The 25639-nt window shown below is 42.1% G+C and overlaps 2 protein-coding genes across 4 annotated transcripts; both read right to left on the bottom strand.

Moving 5' to 3' along the window:
* Positions 1–812: 812 nt before the first annotated feature.
* Positions 813–17740, bottom strand: LOC109465719 (TNF receptor-associated factor 3-like). 3 transcript variants are annotated; one of them, XM_019763107.1, is made up of 10 exons: positions 17583–17740; positions 17312–17363; positions 16993–17097; positions 14058–14228; positions 13746–13823; positions 13454–13531; positions 13057–13290; positions 12718–12913; positions 12114–12575; positions 813–1062 (listed from the first exon to the last, which is right to left on the bottom strand). In XM_019763107.1, the coding sequence occupies exons 1-10, from the start codon at positions 17717–17719 to the stop codon at positions 953–955; spliced, it is 1623 nt and encodes a 540-aa protein (XP_019618666.1). In that variant the 5' UTR covers positions 17720–17740; the 3' UTR covers positions 813–952. The 3 variants fall into 3 exon arrangements, with proteins under 3 accessions (XP_019618666.1, XP_019618664.1, XP_019618665.1); XM_019763105.1 differs by lacking the exons at positions 12114–12575; positions 12718–12913; positions 13057–13290; ... (4 more) ...; positions 17312–17363; positions 17583–17740 and adding exons at positions 1750–1948; positions 4390–4623; positions 4967–5041; ... (4 more) ...; positions 6990–7229; positions 10506–10835 and having other exon boundaries at positions 813–1524; XM_019763106.1 differs by lacking the exons at positions 12114–12575; positions 12718–12913; positions 13057–13290; ... (4 more) ...; positions 17312–17363; positions 17583–17740 and adding exons at positions 1750–1948; positions 4390–4623; positions 4967–5041; ... (4 more) ...; positions 6990–7229; positions 7386–7643 and having other exon boundaries at positions 813–1524.
* Positions 17741–19859: 2119 nt separating this feature from the next.
* Positions 19860–24761, bottom strand: LOC109465720 (TNF receptor-associated factor 3-like). The gene is made up of 9 exons (XM_019763108.1): positions 24510–24761; positions 22793–22844; positions 22570–22674; positions 22156–22326; positions 21850–21927; positions 21645–21722; positions 21181–21414; positions 20835–21030; positions 19860–20637 (listed from the first exon to the last, which is right to left on the bottom strand). The coding sequence occupies exons 1-9, from the start codon at positions 24653–24655 to the stop codon at positions 20066–20068; spliced, it is 1632 nt and encodes a 543-aa protein (XP_019618667.1). The 5' UTR covers positions 24656–24761; the 3' UTR covers positions 19860–20065.
* Between the last annotated feature and the right edge of the window lie 878 nt (positions 24762–25639).

The following is a 25639-nucleotide window of genomic DNA, read 5'->3' as shown; positions in this document are numbered from 1 at the left end:
CAATAACATTGTTATCCAGTAAGCAAACCAGCCATGGTTCAAAGCTGTTTTCTCGGGGGCTGACTACTAAATCCTAGTATCACTTGGTTGTGGACCCTATAATTAAAGATCTGTAATAATAATAACTTGTGCCTTCACACATTCTGAAAATATTGAACAGTTGCCTTGCACATATTGGTATGCTCTTTCTTGCTCATTTTACCCACCTAGGTTTCATTTAAGACCATTGGATTGTCCTTTACTAGTACATTGTCCATAGTATTAGCATCTTCATAGAAGTATCTTCATAGAAGTTACCATGTCCATCTCACTGTCTTGGAGAAGGGAAGGCTGCTGATGAAGTTGCATGTAGAATGAGAAGTGGAAAGGAAAGAGATGAGGTCTGCTATAAAGGAATGTTCAGGGAGCCAGGAAGTTTCATCTTCCAATGTTCTACACTTACGAATGAATGCACATCATAGGGATGTCAATGAACTTTGCTTTTGGCAAAGAAAGGGGCATCCAACAAAATATTTGTGCTGGAGAACACAGGCATTCATACATGTAAGTATTATAGTTTGATGATAGTAAATAACATCTTCATAACAAATTGAAAATTACAAACTTGAATTGCCAACTAAGTTCTAACGTACTAAAGACAAACCAATTCTATATCACTTTTTCACATTACAAGCTCAGATTGTAGAAAGTAAGGCAAGACAAAGTAGTAGTGCTGCAGAGCTGCCTATGACAGATGTCAGAGGGAGATGCCTTAGATTGATCTTGAACTTGAAGAATCAAAGAAGGAGCAAAGCTCTGTTGTTTGTTTTTTCTTGTTTTCTTTTTTTAGTGTTTAGACCTTCCTCAGAATGGCCATGACTTGGAAAGCTGTCATTCGGGTGCTCCTTCCACAGGGATTATACTGCCCATGACCCCAAATCATGGCCACTCTGAGGCATCAACAGTGCTTCTCTTATGGACTAACCAGGTCTGAACAATCCACAATGACCTTGATGAAGATTGTGTCTTCATTCAGGTATGTTTTAGACTCAGCCACTGATTGTGACACAAACAGCGGGCAGCCTGAGGCGATGTTCATATCGCTCGTGGGGCGCTTGAAACTGCTGCTGGTCGGATCAGGCCGGAATGTGTCGGACAGGTGACGCCTGCCCTGATCCTGATCCAGCAGCATCAGCGTCACCTTCTGTCTAAAAGGCCAGGGCAGCAGAGCATCATATTCCCCCCGCATGACTACAAAGAACAGGGACATGTGGGTACCCTTCCCCATACCATCCCCATTCAGATACACTCTAGCACACATCTTATACCCAAACTGAGATGTGTAAAAGGGCTGGCTGTAGAGAGACAAAGTTCTTCCAGTCACAGCGTCGTGCTTCCTTCTGGTGTAGTCTTTGATCTTCCAGAGCAGGGTGCCGTCAAAGCTGGCTGTCTCCAGGATCTGGAAGCGGAGGTCCATCTCAGCCAGTCGGACATCGTGGATGCCCAGTTGACGGTCGTGAGCATTCAGCTGAGTTTCCAACACTCCTGGAAGGAGAGTCAGCAATGTTATGGTAGTAGAGCTTCATTAGATAGCTTGAATTCAGTCTAAACAACCTGGAGTTAGATATGCAGGGGTTACAAATGCCAGATCATTTGACGTAATAAAACCATCCACTGCCGCATGCCCGTGAAGCTTGTGTGTTAAACCAAAGGGCATTTACATCTGCTGAACTGTCAGATACAGATAAGAAGATGTGCAAAATGAGAAACCTGAAAATCCATCTCCCTTGCTGCTGCTGGCTCCTCCTCCTCGTGACTCCAGACTGTTGACTCGGTTGTCCAGTCTCTTCACCTGTTCCTTTACTGAACTCAGGTCTCTCTTCTGCTGATCCACCTCCTCTTTCTTTGCAGTAGCTCCTAGTCCTTGCTCTATATTTATCTGCTTGTCAGTCTGACTTGCCATCATTTTCTGCATCAATATTGACAGATACAGCAATGTAACCAAAACAACTCAGAAATTAAGTAACAGTGATTCCTACTCATACAGCATCCTCATAAAATGAAGTACTTTTTTGACAGATGAAAATTCAGCTCAAATCATTTGGGTACGTCCAAACACGTACAAAGTAAAGGAGTTATCATACAATCGAATGAAAGCTCATCTGTGTTGGTAGAATCCATAGTTAAAGAGTTTGACTTGTTCCAACACAAAAAGGGAACTCACCATAAATTTTCGGCTGATCCCGTCAACCTTCGTCAGATTTGTGATGCAGTCGCTGACTTTCCGGAAGTCGGAAACGTGATGACGTCAGGAGTGCATCAAAAGTGGCGGGAAGACGGTATCTCCCACCATCACTGTTCAGAGAGGGTTGGTGGGCCCTGATGTAAACTGCCTCCTTCACGCCTCTCACAAAGTAATCCTGCTCCGTATCTAGAATGCGCACCTTGTCCAATGTAACTGTATGTCCGGGGGACTCGATGTGTATGTGTTGCGACACTTCCGATGTGTTTGAACTAGGGCGCCTGTGTTCCAAAAATCTAGTCTTGAGAGACCGTTCTGTTTCCCCTATGTATGTCTCTGGGCAAGGTCCTCTGATATTTTGACCTGTGCACCGAATGTGGTAAATGCAGTATTGACTCTATCACATATCGCAGCTCAAGATACATAGCCGATATCTTATCACCCCTGGTTGGTCAATCCCCTCACCACATTGTAAACTCACAAGACTTTGTGGAGAAGATTCAACAACAAAGAGTAGAGTCTGACGAAGTGTTACGCTCATACGATGTCACGGCTTTATTTACGTCAGTTCCCATAGGGAAAACACTCGACATCATCCTACAGAGACTTGAAACAGACACCACTCTCAAAGAGCGCTCCACACTTTCACCTACGCATGTGGTTAACCTATTGAAAGTCTGTTTAGATTGTATGTATACAATGGAGAATTCTATCGCCAGATCCACGGGGCAGCTATGGGCTCCCCAGTCTCGCCGATTGTGTGTAATCTGTTCATGGAACATCTTGAACAATTAGCCATTAACACTGCTCCCAATCCCCCACTGTGGTGGTATAGGTACGTGGACGATACACATACGAAATTAAAAAGAGCACACGCTGACGAGTTTACTGAATACCTTAATAGTTTGGACCCCGACATAAAATTCACCAAAGAAGAAGAACAGAACAAAACCTTACCTTTTCTGGATACTCTTACAGTGGTGAAAGACGATGGTTCGTTAGACATTAGGATCTACAGAAAACCCACCCACACGGACCAATATCTGAACTTTAGTTCTAACCACCCCCTTGAGCACAAACTGGGTGTCATTCGTACATTGTTTCACAGGGCGGACACCATTATTACCAACCCCCAAGATAGGGAGGCTGAGAAAGAACACATCACTCAGGCCTTGCTAAACTGTGGCTACCCCAAGTGGGCAGTTTCCAAGGCAACTGCTCCCAAACGTTCTACAACTGATAGAAACCGTCAGTCAAACTCTTCTACGAGGCAGAACAGAGGTTTAGTCGTCCTACCCTATGTTAAGAACACCTCTGAAGCTTTACGGAGAATCTTCGGGACACATGGCTTAAAAACGTGTTTCAAACCGACCCGTACATTAAGACAGCTATTAGTGGCCCCCAAAGACAGAACCCCCTAAGAACAAAAGTGTGGCGTGATTTACCACATTCGGTGCGCAGGTCAAAATATCAGAGGACCTTGCCCAGAGACATACATAGGGGAAACAGAACGGTCTCTCAAGACTAGATTTTTGGAACACAGGCGCCCTAGTTCAAACACATCGGAAGTGTCGCAACACATACACATCGAGTCCCCCGGACATACAGTTACATTGGACAAGGTGCGCATTCTAGATACGGAGCAGGATTACTTTGTGAGAGGCGTGAAGGAGGCAGTTTACATCAGGGCCCACCAACCCTCTCTGAACCGTGATGGTGGGAGATACCGTCTTCCCGCCACTTTTGATGCACTCCTGACGTCATCACGTTTCCGACTTCCGGAAAGTCAGCGACTGCATCACAAATCTGACGAAGGTTGACGGGATCAGCCGAAAATTTATGGTGAGTTCCCTTTTTGTGTTGGAACAAGTCAAACTCTTTAACTATAGAGTTATCATACAGTGTGGCCCAGATGTAATTATGAGCTCTCACCATGTTGACAAAAGTTTGCCTACAAGATTACAAACAGAGAGGCTAACAATGGCAGAATAATGACTGAATTGTTTTTTTAATATCCTGGTTACCAGACCTATTATAGCTCCCAAGTCCTACATCCTCTCCTATTTGCTAATAGGATGTAGGACTCGGGAGCTATAATAGGTTTGGTAACCAGACTAGTTTTTAATACTTCAACAAACAGCATTGCTTAAGCACAAGAAAATATAAACCTGTAAGGCTGCAATCTTTGCTTCCAGTTTGCTATGACTTTGCTTCACACTTGCAATTTCATCTTCCTGTTGTTTAACCTTTTCCTTCAGTACTTCTGTCTCATTGTTCTTTTCCTGCAATTCTCTCTTAGTCCTTGAATGTTCTAGTTCCAAAGAGCCAAGACTTCTGGTCACCAGTTCAAAGTGTTCTGTCATGGACCTAGATTCATGGTCTTGTAAGGCTGATCTTCTCCCCTAAAACATCAAGTAAAAGTAGGTACAGGGTGGCATTTAACAACAAAGTGAACAATGCTGAACATAGACAGAAAAGAGAATAATGTAAACAGTTTGAAAAGAACAATTGTTTCTTAATGCAAATCACACCTTAAATTTGCTTCATTTTATGGACTTTTGGCTACCTTACTGAAGACGAAGGGTAAGATAGTTGTGTAAACTCAACAACAATAATCAAAGCAGCTTAATACTCAACATGAAAATTTGAAGAGATACAAGTATAAAGTACCATGATGAGTTTTTGTGATAACAGTATAACTCTATGGTATAAGGCAACATACAATTTGTGTAATGTATCACAAACCTTGAAGGAACAGCCATGTGAACTGAAGCTACATTCAGCTTCTGCAACTGGACAAACCTTGAAGTGTTCTTCCAGCTAAACAAAGCATAATTTTGGTCAAATAAATCTCTCAAGTATCCAGTAGATGCATTTGAATAGAATTGAAAATACAAGTAGGTCTGCATTGACTTACTGTAATGACTTTTTCAACAATTTACAGTTTGTCAAACTCAAAAGTAAGGACAGGACCCATTTTTACCTGAGCTCTTTGAATATTAGTTGTGCCACAGTTGTTGGGACATACAACTGGAATATTTGCACAAACTTGTCTCTCATGGTCCTACACATACAGAAATAATAAAAACCAGGTCAAGCAAACAGCAGATGGATAGGTTATGTGTATCTTATTGACATAGTATCACACCTGGGAGGAAAAGGGAGAGAAAGACCAAAAAGAGAATACTGTAATTGAAGTATGCCTGAAATATGAGTCAAGTCCTTCCTTGCAGCTCGCACTGTGACTCATGCCAATTGAAACTGCAGTTACGGTACATGTATTCTAACAGCATCCGTCCTCTAGTAGTTTTGTTATTTGTGTGAGTCAGCCGTTGCCTGCAATCATGATGCATCAATGACATACCATCCTTCACTGGAATCCAAGAAAACATGTTAGCTGCATTACGTTTTCAGACCATTAGAATATTAGAGCATGTTTTTCTTTACATTGACTTATCTTATGTAGTGATTTCCTTCCAATGTGGGAAAATATAGTCTGAGATACTATTATTTCTGCGATAAGAATCTATATTCTAAGTTTGTACCTCAAGTTGGGACACAGCCACAAGTTCCCCACAGAAGCTGCATTGCTCCTGTCTATAGTTGCACTCTGACTCTAGATGGTGGGGCAGGTGACGTCTCTGAACGGTTACTATACATCCAGCTTCCTTAAAGATGCAGTCAATAATGGCATATTCACACTCGTTTACATGGGCCTGTGTGTGAAAAAAGATTGATCTTATGTTAGATCAAATCTACAATTACATGATAACAACACTATCTCTTAGCTTTATCTATAATTTTCAAAGCTATCTGTAGTTAACTTACCTCTAGATTTCTCAACAGAACAATTTCTTGGCATCCATTTTTCTTGAATCTACAGTAAACTTTGGACATCAGAATCTCCCTTTTGCAGAAAAGGTCAGGAAACACCTGGAACAAGCACACATCCTCATGATGTATTGCATATGAAATCAGAGATCTCAGACTTCCAACAATCAGTATTGGTGGGTACCTGGTGCAATCCCCAGCTTCCTGAATTCTCCCAGGTGGACCATTCCTCTTGGCTGTTATCCAATGCCATTCATTTCCTGTGTCTGACTTTTTCACCTACTCTCCAAGCAGAGGTTGGTGGTGGAAGATCGTTTGCTTTTTATATATGGCCCTTTTTTTGTCGCTACCACCACCACCACTTGGGTGGGGAAATGGTTACATACGCCAATTTGATACTGTCTTAACCCCACCAAAAGATCTGCTTGGAGATTACTTTTCACCACCGGTTATTTTGCCTATCAATCTTCCATGCCATCAACCTACTCTGTCTGGACAGACACTTAAACCCACAAATCAGACACCCCAAACAATATAGATCATGATTTCAAATCCTGTATTTCTGTAATGACTATTTTACCCAATACACACAAAAAAGTATGAACCTCATCTTGTCTTAGCTCTTCTCCATCGATTGGACATTTGGGGGATGGCTCTCTGAAAGACATAAGCAGACTTTATTTGGGCTACAGACATATGCAGAACATATCTGTAACTGGTTGAAAAAAAACGGGTTTTGTATGGTAATCATGGTGATGTTGTGGTCATGACAACATGGCAATCCTTGTTACATAATTAATAGTAGCAATATGATATGATTGGCTTGCTCTACATCTTACTATAGCACAATAGTGGCATAATTGGCTACTTTTTAACCAATCAAGGAACTTAGCATTTTTGATCGAACTCAGTGATCAAACCGAAACTAAAAACTTACTTCAATGTTATTGTGATGCAGTAGTTACAATATCTATGTCCACATCCTGTTTGCCTTGGTTCTCTGAGAATAAAGGTACAAACAGGACATCTATATCTGTCATCTAAGGGCGACACAAACTCTTCATCGAAACCGCCCTCCCCATCATCGGAGGGTAGTGAGGAGGGGGGTGGGCCCCCAGCTGCTCCAGGGGGAATGTAGTCACTCATAGTTTCACTTCTTTTATCCTGTCACATTTCCCTGTGTGAACAACATCAGAAATAGTTAGCGTTACATAGGTGAGTATGTAATATAAAATCAAAACGTTTTATAAAGTGTAAGAATAGGGCTTATATATCTTCCCGTTTGACTAAATCACGCTCATCACGTTGCATAAAATTGTCCCAACCTTCCTACCTCGTGTTACCACCATTCATGCCTTTCGAGACTGCTTCTTCTTTGTGACAAACACTCTTTGATGCAAGATCAACGTTATATTTCAATTTGTTGGCAGTAAACGTAACAGTACTAGCCCAAAAAATTATTCAAACTCCGTCCGGAAGAAATTCTTAGCCCTTGATTGGGTGCATGCTGATTCATGTTGACCAATAACGCCAGCATTCTGAGCTCAAGTCCGGACAAGACTTATCCCCAACCAACTTTGACCTCCCCCACCCTCCTCACCTGCGTACTTCCTTTGCAAACGTTCTACCGCTAAAGCCCTGTTTACTCGGAACAGGGCTGTCCAGCGCAGTCACCGTGTAATGCCTGCGGATTTGAAACCTATCCGATCATGAACCCGCAGGCGCCGCGGTGATGAGTGATCCTTACCTGTGATGTATTAGACCTGTGAGTGACGTATTGACCTATGACGTAGTGCTCATTAATCAATAATCAGCCAGTTTAGATTCTTAGCTCATTTACATGTTAGCATTAGCCAATAGTAACTACTACTAGCTGGTGAGAGCAGCTGGTAGGAATAATGAATGAATGAAGACCTTTATTGTACATTTGTGTTCTACAGAACTAAGTACAGGTCGCATGGATATAGAACATGAACATAAACATATAAGTTACATTACAAACATATGAACATATAAGAGTGTAAATAAATGTCTAATTTCTATTCTTTTCGGCTTCATCTCGCTTACTTAGTAGTGATTATATGGACATATGCGGCTGTGAGATTACTTAGAGTAAGTTTATAAAAGTTAAAAGGAATACAAATTTCTCTTTACTAGTCAAATAACTTAAGTGGGGAAATATACTTAATACATGGCTAAAAATATGAGTCTATCTCTACTATACAAGGGGCAATCTATGGTGAAATGTATTTCATCTTCTATTTGGCCTAAACTACAGAATTGACAGGTTCTTTGTTCTAGAGGAGTGCGGTTATGTCTTCCTGATTCGATTCGTAATTTGTGACAATTTGTTAAACCCGCTAGTTTGAATTCATAATTGACCCGGCTCGATGTCTTCTCTTGATGTATACAGTAACATTATCTTAGTCGTTAGAGAAAGACACGAACATTAGATTGGCCGAAGACAGAAAAGTTACAACAAGAATCCGTGAGAGAGTAAAACTGCGTGGTGAAGGCCACAACAAACCGAAGCTTCCCAAGGACTGCATCTGATGGAATCGCCTAGATGCAAGCAAGGCCTGAGGAACAGGAGAGAGGAGGACTCCTCTCTTCAACCTCCTTGATACTATTACTGACTAATCGCGCTCCTGGCGGCCGGCCGCCCGAAGTTGCCGCCGGTGGGGGTCATAAAGCTCCAGCCGAGAGCAGGCCGAGAGCTAGTAACATAGGCTAATACTAACGTAGCATAACCCCGATCTTGTTTGTGATCCAGATTCGGGGGATCGATCGGGCCGTGGGATTGGACATTATGTATCAATGACCTTGATGTAACGTTGACAAGCGCTGACACTCATTTGCCAGGTGTCGCGTTATTAAACGTCGCAGTAACGTCATGGCGGGCTGCCAGTGATGTTGGCTCTGGATTAGTTTTGAGAGACAGTGTCAGCTAATGCCTAACTTTACACAGGCGATAAAAACGTATAAATCAAAAATCAAAACAGCCTTATTCGCCGTCTTTTAATGTGATTTCAAATCAGATTGCCAAGAAATAAAGCAAAGTAGGTTAAACACTCAACTACAGCATGTGGTGTAACATTATAAATATACGGCGTAGGCACCTCTTCAAATTAACGGAGGCACCCTTGAGGATCTTGAAACTGTATTCACAGTGACGTAATGGAAACTTCCAGCGGGGAATCCCCTGACGTCATTAGTGCGGCTGTCCTGCTCGCATACGCCGTGCCTGCTCGCCAATTTACTGTTTTCCAGAACATACGAAAAAGCAGGATTGTACAAATCACAAAAAATATAGGCTGTATATAAACATGAGTGATAAGGGACGATTTAATGCGGTAAACGTATTGGAACAACGATTAAATTTAAAAAAACATGCACTGCTAGTGGTGGGGGAAAGGGGCCTTGATCATGTTGATGTGACGTTCGGGGAATCACCTGCGTCACGAGGAGTTAACCTTTTACCCCCAGAAAGTTAGCAATGAGCCTTTAACTTAATATCTTAAGGATAATACGTAGTATGTGCACGCTGTAGTGCCTTCCTGGAAAACGTTTTTTTATGTTCATTATTATCGACGTCATGAGTGGTGGATATTTGAATACTCGCTTTGTGACCGCTGAATATATATCATTCGTCACACGTCAATAAATTTGATCACTGATATGTAACGAAATGTGCTGCAATTTTCTATTATTGCATCATGCTATTAATATCCAGTCTAGTATTTCTGAACACCTATAACTCAGAACCAGTAAATAAGTACCTTTTTATGTACAAGCCTCAGCAGCAAAATTCATGTGAGACATCCTGTTCATTTCTTGGGTTTAATTGGGACTCGTTAGTCAGGGCTGTTTTTAAAGGAGTGGTCGCAAGCATCGTCAATTGTATCGACCACACACAGTAACGGCGATGGTTTTCTATCTTGCTGCAATAAGTCGAAAAAACATGGCCCGATTGTGAAAGCATCGTTTCGGAATATCAGTGCAGCGTTTGGGTACAGTACCACACTGAAGATACTAGTAGGTCGGGATATGATGTCATTTACATATGGACGGACGCGCATCTTTTTCTCGTCAGTTCGCTGTTTTCATATCATTAATTGATAATGTTTGTGACGTTAGTCAGGGTGTGGATTACGTTGCGTTGCCAATGCATGCAACTGATCGTGACATGGAATTTGTAACGGACAGTACGCATAGCTTTTGAAGTGCCATTTTGAGCTACGTCTGTGCCATGGACTGGCCAGAACTCATGTGATCCCATGCTGAGAGGCGTTTTAATAGCCATCCCGGTTACCCGTCGGCAAGTCAACAAGCCTACAGTCCATGACGTCACTCACATGGACCGACAAGAAAGGGATAACTCGCGCGTACTTTCCTTTTCCTCATGTGACACTAGTATGGGAAAATTCGTTAGGAGATTAGTAAGATAACATACCTTGTACAATCCCTATCTTCAACTGAGACAAACCCACGGTGACCAACACTGGTCGAGCAGGAAGTTGCTACAAATTTGACTACGAGTCCCGTGAGCAGGGGGATTTCCACGCAGCTACATGTATGTAGTCGACTTAATAATGAGTCGGCTGCCTACTTGCAGCGGACGAAAGACAGCACCGAAATTCATGCTTTAGGCAAATTTCTGAATCATACATGAATTCCTGGGCAACATACTATAGAGCAAGGCTTGCGAAAATCATCACTCTACAATTTTATATGATGTATGGTAGCTAGCAGTTGAATAAACATATCTGCCACTAACAAAATGGTACCATGTCGTTGATGTGATAAAATCAACAAAAACAAGAAACTGAACGGTTAAATCAAGAGCTTCAACAAATGCTGCGACACAACTACAATCGACATACAGCCTGAGTGCCACGGTCAGCCTGTAATAGCTTTCGTCCCTTCCCCACGATCCGCTACCAGCCGGTAGTGTGTCTGACTCTGATCACAAATAGTTGCCGCAGTCATTACGTGTGGTTGTGTAGTTTGAACATGCTATCCCTCTTATCGAGCTTCTTCAACGAGTGGTGTTGGTCCTTTTGCAGTTCATTTGAACCAAACACTTGTGTGTGTTGAATTATTAAAGACAAGTTACAGTTTTTCAAGCTAGTTCTGATCACTCCACCGATCACGGCACCTATGGGGTCTTGCAGGTGTGTGAGCCAATGAACGTACCATGGACAGGTAAACCTTGAACCGGTTGGTTCTGCTATTTTCCAGATTTCGGTGGTGGTAGTGTAGTGGCCGGGCCTGATTTCCTTCATTGGCCTCCCACTATAACCTAGCCTGGTTGGATTATACTCGTACCAGACCCATTTTAGCTCCGGAGTCTTTATCGTCAGCTCCCGAGTCTTTATCATAAAATCTCGGGAGCAAAAATAGGTCTGGTATTCAGGCTAAATACAGCCCCAGGCCTAAACCTAGGTTTGGAAAATATGTTCTGTGGTCGAAACACCCTTCTCTTGTCACTGCTTTGGTCCAGAATTCAAACGTCACGAATCAGGAAGATGTGAAAAAACACGGGTATGACAAAAACCTGTAAAATGAAAGTACTCTAAAAGAGTATAGAAAGAAATATCGCACACATCTGAATGCATTTTGCTGGCTTTTCTTTTATTTGTTATTCATGGCATCAAAAATGGTCAGAATACATGCTCCTTCTTACCCAGGCACCTCTGTGCACAGGATAACAGCCATATCTTCAGTTACTGTTGAACATTAACGGTTACCGGTACAGGTAGAATACTCGGGCCGGAATTGCTGCACTGACTGTTTTACAGACTGGTGGTCGTGACATACTTAGAGATGTTATAGTAGCCTAAGGCTAAGATGAAAACTTGCCTTTTTGGCATTGCCATTGGTTGTCTAACCTCCATGTATAGCCTACCGGTTGATGCATGACCAGTAGTTGCGAGGCACTAGTAATTAGCTTATGGCCCAACCAGGTCTGATGTCTCAACAATAACTTTGATAAAAATTGTGTCGTCTTTAAGATAAGGGCTCCCCTCTACCACAGCCTGAGACACGAACAGTGGGCAGCCTGACGCGATGTTCATGTCGCTCGTGGGGCGCTTGAAACTGCTGCTGGTCGGATCAGGGCGGAATGTGTCCGACAGGTGGCGCCTGCCCTGATCCTGATCCAGCAGCATCAATGTTACCTTCTGTCTGAAGGGCCAGGGCAGAAGGGCATCATAGTCTCCCCGCATGATTACAAAGAACAAGGACATGTGGGTACCCTTCCCCATACCATCCCCGTTCAGATACACCCTAGCACACATTTTATAACCATTTCTACTGGTGTAAAAGGGCTGGCTGTAGAGAGACAGAGTTCTCCCAGTCACAGCGTCGTGCTTCCTTCTGGTGTAGTCTTTGATCTTCCAGAGCAGGGTACCGTCAAAGCTGGCTGTCTCCAGGATCTGGAAGCGGATGTCCATCTCAGCCAGTCGGACATCGTGGATGCCCAGTTGCCTGTCTTGGGCTGCGAGCTGTGTTTCCACTTCACCTATGAAGACACCAAGGTACTTTGTCATAAACCTCAAATTCAGGATGGAACTCATCTGAGAATAGACTACTAGCATATGTCCAAGCAACCTTTGTTTTATTTCATTTATAAATTTAAAAAGTTCCTTACAACAGTCTCATACCTGCTGCACCTGAAAACAGCCCCCCTCCCCCTGATCCTCTAGTCTCCAACTTTGTCAGTCTGTTCTCAGTTGTCTTCATTGTCTCCTTCACTGCGGCCAGGTCTCTCTTCTGTTCCTCCACATCAGTCTTTTTCGCGGCTGATGTCAGATCCCCTTCAAACTTTATCAGTTTGTCAGTTTGGTTGGCCACCATTTTCTGCCAGGAGAAACAAATTTATGATGTATGATTCAGATACTGCTAGAATAAGTTTTTTTCACAAAAAGCTGCTCACACACACATATCATTGTTTATACTCGCGCTAGCAGATCAAACTAAGAACAACTGTATAGGAAACGTACCTGTAAAGCCCCTATTTTGTTGTCCTGCTTGTCGACCTTCTGTTGGAGCGATGTGATCTCAGTGGCCTGCTGTCTGACAGTGCTCTGCAGGAGGTCTCTCTGGTTAGAAACTTCTTGCAGCTCCCTTCTGGATTCGGAGTAGCTGAGCTCCAAGCGGGCCAGACTTGCAGTGAGCATGCTCAGATGTTCGGCCATAGACAGGGCATGGTGTTCCTCCAGCTGACTCCTCTGGCCCTGTACAGATCACCAGATCAGAGAGTCAGTCGTATATATTTAACTTGTAGACAACAAAACTGAAGGAGATCAAACGAAGATCACTTGGCAAAACAGAAAAAGATAAGAAAGGTATCTTATATTCAAAGTGTCGTCATGAAGGGTAATGCATGAAGATGTTTACCTTGAAAGTACACCCGCTGCCACTGTAGCTGCATTCTACCTCAACAAGAGGACAGTCCTCAAGGAGATGTTGGTCTACCTGTGGATGATCATAGTTTTGTAAATAGATGATTAAGTTAATTTTACTATTTTATGTGATCAATGATTTGATTTACACGAGGGGATGGTAATATAGACGTCACTTTTGATGGTTTCTTTATCAATTATTTACCGTTAGAAATATATCCAAAGTGTACGCTTGCCTATATAGGGATCAGCCTGCAAAAGGTTTGTGTAAGAAAAAGAAGTTGTACCTGTTCCCTCGTGACGTCCGTTAAGCCGCACCCGTTCGGACAGGACGCCGTTGCTTTAGGACACTGCATCAGGTGGTCCTACCGTGGAAAAATATAATGCGGTTTGGTCGAGTATAAGTTCTCTCAATATGGCTTGATGAAAACCAAAGCATCATTTCAGACCCGTCAGAATCAAAAGAGTGTAAACTATATTCCTACTCGCATGTTTCGTTTCGTTGTAAAAGCCGATTGTAGTTTTATTACGCACGTATACGGTCCATGGAAATGGAGTACTTTCACACTGTGCAGAAATTGGCAAAGAAATTGATATACCTGCACCAGAGCCAGTGGAATGGTCTCGCTGCAGTATTTGCATGAAACCTGTCTGAAGTTGCACTCCTTTTCCAAGTGTTCTGCCAGCTGGTGTCGTGGGGAGAGGACATCGCAGCCTTGGTCTTTGTGTACACATTCCACTCGGGTGTAGGCACACTCCTGCAGGTGAGACTTTGGGAAAAACAGAGGTGGATCAGAAGGATCCGTAAGGGGAGGTACAACTTACTAAAGTCGGTCAATTAATTCTACATTTACGCAGACACCATTTTTTTACCAAAAGGTCTATCACCAATTTACCTTCTGGTAAAAAAATGGGCTGGCCCCCCCTGTAACCCATTTTTTTTACCAAAAGGTCTATAAGCAACTTACCTATTGGTAAAAAAAATGTGCTAGCACCCCCTTTAACCCATTTTTTTTACCAAAAGGTCTATCACCCATTTACCTACTGGTAAAAAAATGTGCTAAAGGCCGGTTCAATTCACTGTATGGTTAACGTCACTCGTGGGGTCGTGTGGCGCAGTCGGTAGCGCGTTCGGCTCACCCAAGAGGTCCCGGGTTCGAATCCTACCCGTGTCACCGATCTTGTGCCCTTGGGAAAAGCACTTTACACGACTTTCCTCACTTCACTGGAAATGAGTACCTAGCTTCGGTTAGGGACGTCCCTCGGATAGGACGTTACATGGAGGTCCCGTGTTTGGGGAGAGCCACACCCCACGCACGATCCCACCGCACTTATCGAAAAGAGTAGGGGACCCTCCCGCTGTGAGTGGTACCTACATGGTGTGTCACGCCTAAAGCCGGTTTACCAGTTATGCGAAACAAACAAACAAACGGCAGGGATTGCGTGTGTGCTTGTGGTAGCCTAGTTTTGTGGTCATCGATAAAAAAAAAGAACGGAGAACTCTATCCTATGAGATTTAAAGTTTTAGTTCTGGCACGCCTCTAAGAAAATATATACACACGGAAGGGAGCATTGAAAGTGTCTCTTGCTGTCGTCAGACTGGATGATCTCATGAGCAGTGGATACTCCCACAATTACATGATTGTCAACATGTGTATCGATCAGTTTCCCCCACTGACTGTGATAGTTCCCTTTATTAGCTTTTGCCCTCGAAATTCTGTATGTGTGTATGTGTGTATGTGTGTGGGTGTGTTTGTGTGTGTAGCTAGCATATCCGGCGTTCTGTAGTACTAGTAATAGAGAAGTTTGATAATTCTGGGGAATACTACTGTGGAGGTCGCTCGGTGACAGGTAGCCTGGGTCCCACACATGGAGATACTTTGTGTCCAGTGTGCTATGGGTTTGGCACTAGGTGACAGGAAGTAAGGAATCGATTTTACGGTACATACTTTCACTGACTGATAAGGCAAGGCAGAAATCAGTGTGCCTTTGTCTTGTGAATGGACAGATGTGGTACACCTAAAACCCGCGTGAGAATCATCAAAGTATATTGTAGACTCATAGAAATATTAGCGGTTCATGTAAGCCGGGAGGACGCGGGGTCATTACCTGCTCATCTTTTCTTTTTACCTTTTATCAGGAACTCTGGGAAACCTAAGGAATAGATTTGACGGATGAAAAAAAAACACCTGCTGACCTACTTTAGACTTCAAGCAGATGCAGGTTTTTGTATTCACACAGCAGACTTACGGTTTCTTGTTTGAGAATGGAGTGAAAAATGTCCTTCTGACTTATATGTCTGTCTGACGGGTCCAGTCCAGACATTTTTTTACCAGAAGGTAAATTGGTGATAGACCTTTTGGTAAAAAAATGGGTTCTGTTACGTAATCTGTATCTGTATCTGTATCTGTATAGCCGGTATAACCGCCTTTCGGCGTAACACACCAGCTTCGCAGGCACGCGGCGCGGCGGCAGCTGGTTATATTACACCGATCCACTTGTTACACCTAACCCTTGAACTTCTAGCTCTAGACATTGTTTAAAGCTATCCATTGACAATGCCCCTACTGTACTTGGTGACAGTGAGTTCCACTCTGCGATAGTTCTAGGAAAGAATGAATTCTTGAACACCTCGATCCTTGGTTGATAACTCTGGTACTTGAATGCGTGGCTATTTCTTGTTCTCTTCTGGGCTGGTATTAGGTACTTAGTAGTTGGGACATCCACCAGTTTATTAGTCATTTTGTACATCATGCATAGTCTAGACATCTTTCTTCTGTCTTCCAGGGAGGTCCACTGTAGGTTTCTTTTCATTTCCGTGACACTAGCACCTCTTACATAGTTGTTCATACAGAATCTTGCAGCTTGATTCTGTACCCTTTCCAATTTGTTAGAGGGGGTGCTGGCACATTTTTTTACCAGAAGGTAAATAGGTGATAGGCCTTTTGGTAAAAAAAAATGAGTTAAAGGGGGTGCTAGCACATTTTTTTTACCAATAGGTAAGTTGCTGATAGACCTTTTGGTAAAAAAATGGGTTAGAACTTAGAGGGGGTGCTGGCACATTTTTTTTACCAGAAGGTAAATATGTGATTGACCTTTTGGTAAAAAAAATGGGTTAAAGGGGGTGCTAGCACATTTTTTTACCAATAGGTAAGTTGCTGATAGACCTTTTGGTAAAAATGGGTTAGAGGGGGTGCTGGCACATTTTTTTACCAGAAGGTAAATATGTGATAGACCTTTTGGTAAAAAAATGGGTTAGAGGGGGTGCTAGCACATTTTTTTACCAATAGGTAACTTGCTGATAGACCTTTTGGTAAAAAAATGGGTTAAAGGGGGTGCTAGCACATTTTTTTACCAGAACTCTATTACATATTAGCACTATGTCCTAAAAAAATTAACTAATGTACAAAAATACAATTAACACAACTTTTTTGGCTTAACGCGTTTTTCACCCACAAATAAAAATACGTACTAAATAAACGTACTAAATAATCAAGTCTAGACATTCTGACAAGTAAATGAAAAGAGAAATACCTCTAGTTCTTTTCGCGGTAGTTGCTCCTTACACCCAACCTCTTTGTTGGGACAGTAAACGACAAGCTGGAGAATCTCTTTCTCGGCACACCGGTCTCGGAACACCTGAACAAAAGGGTGAGATACATTTTCAGAACTGAGGCTTTACATTACATATTCCCTAGATAGTATCCAATATGCGTTTTAAAAATCTTACCATTGTGAAGAAGGTGAAAAATATGCATACCATTCCTTATAATTACTCCACATTTATTAGGTCATTTAAGGCCCGTCCTATACTGTTTCATGTACTTTTGAAAATTCGTAACGTTATACTTACTTCGTCTGCTGAAAGAACTTCTTGATCAATGGGACAGTGCGCAGTACCTTTCCTGTAACAACATTGACGTGGTCAGGCTATTAGACAAACATTTTGTCAGACACAGTCCAGACCAACACACAGGTCGTGTTTGGTGTGAAAATCACAAGGCATTTCGTAACTTCTCTGGTTCCCTCATAATCTCTCACATGTTTTCGTCTCAGTCGTTCAACTGTCAAATGTCAAATGTTACCGGTAATTATAGGACATATCAGGTGTCCAAACTTCTCACCTGAATGCTTGCTGTAAACACCTGTCGCAGAAACGGTGCCCGCAAGACGTCTGCCGAGGCGCGTCTAAGACGTTGTTACAAATTGGGCACTTGTAGCGATCTTCCAGTGGAAAGACGTACTGTAGTTTTGTATACATGACGTGGACTTGTATCGTCCTCGTTTCCTTCTGTGGGTGGCAAAAAATGACAAAGGGTCATATTCGTAATATAAAGATCGTCAGAGATGGAGGGCTGCGCCCTAGTACAAGTGCAGTGTGATATTTCAGTAATAGTCTACACGAACTAGAGCATTAACCCCTTCTCACTGTATCTGGCGTTATATGCCAGTTTGATCCCCGAGCACCGCCCACTTCGACCTGTGACCTTGACGGCCGGAAATGACAGTCTATGTGACGTTACGTTTGCTCATACTGTAGGTCTACCTGCCTACACCTAACTGTTATATTCAAGACTGCTGACTACTAGAATACACAATGTAAAGCGTAAAAGGGTAAAAGATATAAGTATCATAAGTGTATAAGGATCATAAAGTAATCTACTCACCTTCCACAAACTGACGCGACGCCTCTAGGGGATTGTATTTGAACTTAACGTAAACGCTAAAAATAGCGCACCGGTAAGCCCATTGTCACGTGACAGCCAGGGTGCGGCACTCCACCAATGGTGTACCGCCTATGCCGCGGGTGGCTTTCTTGAACAATCTAGGGTTTTCCCGTGACCAGTTACTAAGTAGTTGGATATGGCCTTGATTATGGCCCCATTGATGAGACTTTTCCACCACGTGCATGTTTGCACGAACAAACATTTTACATTTTTACAGTAGTACACGTTCGCTTGGAGATTCCTTTGTAGTGCCACATGATGGTGCATTGTATGAAGCATGGAGTTAAAATATCTGTATGTATCAAGATCATGATAACGTCAATATCGCTTATTGTTTATTGTATGATTGTATGATTGTACGTGTGTGTGGCCGCGGATGCAAAAAGAAAGAAAATCATGTTCCACGGAATGCGTATGTCAAAATGAATCAACCTACAGCGAGGGCGATCATAGAAACTATTAAATAAATTTCTATTGAATAATTTTAATGTACTAGTATGTACTAGCCAGGCATGGATTATGTGGTTTGAGATTTGGGACGTTCGGAAGGCCGTCTCAGGAGTCACGAGGAGCTTATTTGGGAGTCAGATGATGTGAACTTTATGAAGTTTTGTGATGATACTCGTAGTCTAGATCTTTCTACCGCTCGGAATTATCTGTGTGCATGTTGGTTGCTCGCACGGGGCAAACCTAATGACAAACGTTAGGCGTTTGTATGATACACAAGAAGAAACGACAAATTTCAGAGACAATTGCAATTGAGTATATATTCTCAATAGCATATAACATATACATTGTCATTGCCAGTGTCAAATGCCACATTGTTGTTAATAATATATACTGATGATGGTATGAACATTTGTCAATAATACTGATGATGGTATCTGTAGCACCGTAAAAATTAGTTTGTTTTTTACCTGTCTATACGTAAGCTGCCTAGACTTAGTTATTGTCAGTGGAATACACAACAGAACGTATTTACATATATGACATTGCAGTTTGCCCAAACTGGCTTGTATTGTATTCATTCTTCATGGCATAAGCTCACTCAGGGGCATAAATGAATAAATAAATAAATAAATAAATAAATAAAATGCTTATTAATTGCATAGTTACAAAGTATCCATATATATTCTAATACAAACTCGATCAGTGCATACCAGAATATGTATCATATTACATCATTTGAAAGTATTGAACTATGGTCAACAAATCATACAAATAGCAGCATAACCATGTACAAAACATGTATCTTTACACACTAGCAGCTTGCATAACATTCCTGCGGAAATCTTCTGTTGGGTCAATAGAACTTCACGCCAGTAGCCTAATACAAGATTGTAGTTTTTATTTTACTTACTTCCTTCAATCAGCTTATTACATTTCTACCATTTCACCCTTCTCTTCTCACTGTTTTTTTTTTGCGTCCAGAATTCAAACGTCACGAGTAGGAAGATGTTAAAAAACACGGGTATGTGTCTATGACAAAAATCTGTAAAATAAAAGTACTATAAAAGAGTGTGTGTTCTGTTTGCACAAACTTGCTTTTCTTTTATTTGTTCCTCATGGCATCAAATGGTCAGTACACATTTGAATGTTGTATCCTCCTTCTTACCCAGGCACCTCTGTGCACAGGATAACAGCCATATCTTCAGTTACTGTTGAACATTAACGGTTACCGGTACAGGTAGAATACTCGGGCCGGAATTGCTGCACTGACTGTTTTACAGACTGGTGGTCGTGACATACTTAGAGATGTTATAGTAGCCTAAGGCTAAGCTGAAAACTTGCCTTTTTGGCATTGCCATTGGTTGTCTAACCTCTATGTATAGCCTACCGGTTGATGCATGACCAGTAATTGCGAGGCACTAGTAATTAGCTTATGGCCCAACCAGGTCTGATGTCTCAACAATAACTTTGATAAAAATTGTGTCGTCTTTAAGATAAGGGCTGCCCTCCACCACAGCCTGAGACACAAACAGCGGGCAGCCTGACGCGATGTTCATGTCGCTCGTGGGGCGCTTGAAACTGCTGCTGGTCGGATCAGGCCGGAACGTGTCGGACAGGTGGCGCCTGCCCTGATCCTGATCCAGCAGCATCAATGTTACCTTCTGTCTGAAGGGCCAGGGCAGAAGGGCATCATAGTCTCCCCGCATGATTACAAAGAACAGGGACATGTGGGTACCCTTCCCCATGCCATCCCCGTTCAGATACACCCTAGCACACATCTTATAACCATTTCTACTGGTGTAAAAAGGCTGGCTGTAGAGAGACAGAGTTCTACCAGTCACAGCGTCGTGCTTCCTTCTGGTGTAGTCTTTGATCTTCCAGAGCAGGGTGCCGTCAAAGCTGGCTGTCTCCAGGATCTGGAAGCGGAGGTCCATCTCAGCCAGTCGAACATCGTGGATGCCGAGTTGCCTGTCTTGGGCTGCGAGCTGTGTTTCCACTTCACCTGTGAAGACATCAGAACCACTTTACATTACAAACCTTCAAAAGACGAAACTCTGCAGAACACCACTATGAAATATCAAATAACTATGTTTATTTGTTTGCTTTGGTACGAATTCTGTAGAATTCTTACTAAATTCTTAAATCTACCCTCCAACCACAGAGAAAATAAAATATCAAACATTTCTTACTAACACATACCTGTTGCACCTGATAACAGCCCCCCTCCTCCTGATCCCCTGGTCTCCAACTTTGCCAGTCTGTTCTCGGTTCTTTTTACTGTCTCTTTCACCGCCACCAGGTCCCTCTTTTGACCATCTACATCTTCCTTCTTTGCAGTTGTCCCCAGATCGTGCTCAAACTTCATAAGTTTGTCTGTTTGGTTGGCTACCATTTTCTGTAAGAGACAAATACTAACGTTAGTATATAGTCTGAAAAACTATGCATATTTACAGACGCATGTGTACTAGGTACAAAAATGTACTTTACTTAATACTTATTCCACTTCACACAGGTATTAATGTACAAGAAGTTCAATTTGCATTACCTGCAGTGATGCAATTTTCCCATCCTGCTTTTCAGCTTTCTGTCTGAGTGATGAGATCTCGTTAGCTTGTTGTGTGACTGTGTTCTTTAGGAGGTCTCTCTGGTTAGATACTTCCTGCAGCTCTCTACGTGATTCAGACAGACTGAGTTCCATGTTGGCCAGGTTGGCGGTCATCATGAGTAGGTGCTCTGCCATGGACAGTGATTCATGTTCACTGACATGACTTCTAGGGCCCTGATAAAAAATAATTATATTTAATTACACATGCAACATACAGTATATATATAGAGGGCTTAATGTATAACAGATACTGTGAAGAAATTGAACAAAGCTAATAGTTAAGGTAGTGTTGACAACTTTTGCAGTAAGCACTGTGTTTACTAATGCACACACCATTTGGACAATATATTTCTATGATTTTTACACTGATTCCTAATTTATAGTTCATGAAGATGCAATGTTACCTTAAATGCACACCCATATGAGTTGTACCGACAGTTGACTTCTGACTGGGGGCATTCATCTTGGAGGTGCTTTTCTACCTGTAAAAGATGTAAAAGGGGTAAAATACAGAGCAGTGAAGAAATTGTTCAGTGAAACACAATTCTGATTTAAGGTGAAAAAATTACCGTACATTTGTTGCCGTGACTTGACAGACATGTTTCTGACCTGTTCTCGTGTCACTCCTGTCAATTCGCAGCCATTTGGACAGGTGCTTGGGGCCTTAGGGCACTGCTTTGTGTGATCCTGGAGAAGAGAACACAGCATGATCAGTGTGATCAAGAATATAACAGTATGATCAAAACATACAAGCAACCTACACATTCTCAATGACAGACATTGAACAAAACCTTTCCATGTACATGTATCAACTAAAATCACATTAGCTCTGTTTGAAGTCATAGTCAGATAGAGGACTCTTATAAAACAGTTGAAATGATTTCAACATACTGGTACAAAAAAGCATATCCTCACCTCTGTCTGTGCCAGAGGTATCAACTCCTGACAGAACCTGCACGGCTGTTGTCTGAACTGACATTCCTTCTCCAGATGTTCTGCAAGGTGACACCTTACAACCTGTTCCTCGCAGCCAAGAGACTTGTAAATACATTCTATTGTTGCATACTTGCATTCCTCTAGATGGGCCTGTTGTGAATGAACATAAAATGGCTTTAGACAACTTTCTAGTCATAAGCCTATGACAAAACAGAGGATCAGTAAAAAGTTTCATTGGATGATTTCCAAAACCTTCTCGTTGACTGTGACCTTAAATTCTCCAAATTAACGTTTTATTGAGGTGATTGTAGAATACTTTATAATTGGCCACATGTGACTCTTTTTATCAAATAGTAAAGTGTTTAACTTTATGAGATCCATGAGACAAGGTACCTGGAGTTCCTTGAGTGGTACTTGCACTTCACAACCAGCTTTCTTATTAACACAATTGACAATGAGTTGTTGTATTTCTCTTTCTGCACACCTGTCTGGAAACACCTGTAAGATCAAAGGAAAGTCAAGAACTCAAGCAGACAGCTCATTTATCAACCACTGGTAATGTTAGACAGTCTATTGTGAAATGTCGTCAAATTGTTTCTATAAAGTCTGTACTTACCTGTGTTGATGAGAGAACTTGCTGGTCTATTGGACACTTTGGTGCTCCTTTCCTGTGGTTGGCAGACAAAAACAATGAATGACCCTACCTGAAGATATGGTCTACACTAAATCTTGCTCTCTTGGGATCAAGTACTATAACGTTACAGAGTTGCCTTTCTTGAACCTTCACCTTTTAGGGCTACCGGCCCTTGGGCTGTAGTCAGGGCTAAATTGTTTGAACGGCGGGAACAATTTGTTCTAGAAGGTTCGTGGACTTCAAGAATATCCATAGTCATTGTGACTTGTACTACATTGTACTTGGTAAATAATTGGGCAACACTCGTACCAAGGCGTGCCGCACGCCATTCATGACAAGGTTACAGGGGTTCATACAGAACAATAGCTATAGCAGACGTCACTGCTCAGTTCAGCTAGTGAGTCTACTTCCGTGACTGTTTCGCACCGTGATTTTTCCACGAATTACAAGTTATCGCTTACATTATCTATTATAACGTTGTACCTTGCATAGAGTAACAACCCTTATCTGGCGTGCTCGACTCGGAACCAAGAGGCCCTGGGTTCGAGTCCCGACATGTCACCGATCTTGTGCCCTTTACACGACTTTCCTCACTACGCTCAGGTGTAAATGAGAATTGTCCTGTCATGTATTTGTACCGTGTTGGTGGCGGCATTAATATAAGTTGAACAAGAGTTCCACGATCTCATACCTTCGCCAAATGATGTTAACCCTTACGGTTGACGAAATATACAATTGTAATCATTGATTTTGTAAATAAGAGCCTAATTTGCATGGATTATATCAGTTGATCCTATTCTCCACCCAATGACAGCCTTATCATAACAAAAAGGCTATTGTAGCACTTCCTCATAAATTATGCAAATGAGGTCATGATTTGAATAAATTATGTTTATCGATGTCCACCTTCACTTAACTTCCAAATGTGGCAAGTATGAAATTCGGGGTGCAGCAGTCACAACTATGAAATAATAAAAAAATTTCCATTAATTATGCAAATTAGGTCCTCAATTACATTATCTATATCCTCAGATGTTTTTCTTGTTCTCAAGTAGATGTCTTAAGTAAGTAGCAAGTGTTTCATAGTTCTACTATCGAACAAAGCAGATTTATAGAATTCCCTCATTAATTATGCAAATTAGCTCCTGATTTCCATAATTGCCATCTGATTATGTCAAGCATCACTTCAACTACTTACATACCAAAAATCACGACAATACGTCAACCGGTTCTTGAGTTATCGTCCTTCAAATTTTTTTCAACAAATGCTCCTGCAGTTCCAGAACAAGGCGCTAGGGGACCCAAACTCATGTCACTTCTTCCCTACCCCAAGAGCTATCTACCAACCAAAATTCGTGACCCTAGCATGTCTAGATCACGAAATATCAAAACCGGAAGTTCTGCTGCAGTACCTAGGAAAGCCGCCAGGGGGCCCAAACTCTAATCATTTCTAGGTCTCATGAAGACCTACCCACCTACCAAGTTTCATTCCAATCCATGAACTGCTTCTCGAGTTATCTTGCTAAACCACACACACACACACACACACACACACACACACACACACACACATACATACCCACAGACAAACGCTACTGAAAACATAACCTTCTTGGCGAAGGTAAAAAAACTTGGGTGTGCCGTCACCACGTCTGGTGATTACATGTTGGAATTTAAAAAAACTTATCTACATACTTACCGCAGTTCTTCAGTCAGACAACTTTCACAGAAGCGATGGCCACATTCAACCGACTGGCGGGGTTTCCGCAGATGTCGGCCACACAGCGGGCACTTGTACCTGTCCTCCAAGGGAAAGGCGAATTGGACGTCAGACTCTTCGTACATAACAACGTAGATATAGAAATGTGCTGCTGCGATGTATTACATGAAGCACCAAAACCCGTGCCACACACGTAAAGACCCTTATATAGCATGGTGCGCCGAGACGATGACTCATAGTACTTCCGGCCTCGTAATGGAAACCACCTACTACTACTAGTATTTACATAATGACACGCCTATTGTTGACCGAGTATGACCAGTCTGAAGATCTCTGAACTGAAAACCTCAGGGGGCGATCTATCACCTATGGTGCCGATCTGTAAATTCACCTAATCTACTGTCGTCACATCGTACACAATTTACCGCCGTTTTGTTGCCACAAATCTATAATATTCTTATATTCGTACGTGAACAAGGGGCTAGTTTTGGGCATGCGCAGCGTGTTGGTGGTTCCCCAGTGATGTCAGGTTCGTGATGTCATACCGGTGATTTCCGCCTACGCAGGAAAATCCGCTGCGTCAAACATGTCAAAAACCGGACAATGACCTTTTACTGTCTATCATGCAATTTGTAAAGCCTAGTTTTCTTTTTTAAACACAGATACCTGATTTCTTGAGTCTTCTTGTCACTAGCAGTAGCCCAGGTTTAACAAAGTTTCCATCCATATTCTAACAGTAACACACTCACTCAATTAAACTACCCTGCTCCAATCCAACACGAGATACATTCCTGTTGATCAGACAAAACCTGCATTCCACATATAACTCACGTTTAACAAATGATTATATTACCTGTTATATGAGCATATTTCAATTGCTTTTGTCATCTTCACTCCTTGACCTTTCCAATTGTGAATGACACTTTAAAAGTGGCTTTATGCAGAATTCTAACATACCAAGTACATGTACAAAAACCAAATTGTCAGCAGTGTGGTGGTATTTCAAAGGGTCAAATCATTACACACCCTTAGGTGTGAGAAGTCCATGCATGTACATGTACTGGCATGAAATACTAGTGTTTACGACTTAAGTCACATGGGGAATTTTC

The sequence above is a fragment of the Branchiostoma belcheri genome, unplaced genomic scaffold, assembly GCF_001625305.1.
Source record: "Branchiostoma belcheri isolate BF01 breed outbred unplaced genomic scaffold, Haploidv18h27 scaffold157, whole genome shotgun sequence".
NCBI classification, from domain to species: Eukaryota; Metazoa; Chordata; class Leptocardii; order Amphioxiformes; family Branchiostomatidae; genus Branchiostoma; species Branchiostoma belcheri.
This window is presented reverse-complemented; position numbering and strand designations above follow the sequence as displayed.

Coding starts and splice junctions, on each gene's coding strand:
- LOC109465720 (XM_019763108.1), bottom strand. CDS start 24,655: ATGTACGAAGAGTCTGACGTCCAATTCGCCTTTCCCTTGGAGGACAGG. Junction 21,723..21,849: donor CAGGAGTGACACGAGAACAG/GTCAGAAACATG, acceptor CATCTTTTACAG/GTAGAAAAGCACCTCCAAGA. Junction 20,638..20,834: donor GCTGTTATCAGGTGCAACAG/GTATGTGTTAGT, acceptor ATGTCTTCACAG/GTGAAGTGGAAACACAGCTC.
- LOC109465719 (XM_019763105.1), bottom strand. CDS start 7,198: ATGAGTGACTACATTCCCCCTGGAGCAGCTGGGGGCCCACCCCCCTCC. Junction 6,155..6,657: donor AAGAGCTAAGACAAGATGAG/GTTCATACTTTT, acceptor TGCTTGTTCCAG/GTGTTTCCTGACCTTTTCTG. Junction 1,525..1,749: donor CAAGGGAGATGGATTTTCAG/GTTTCTCATTTT, acceptor CTCTCCTTCCAG/GAGTGTTGGAAACTCAGCTG.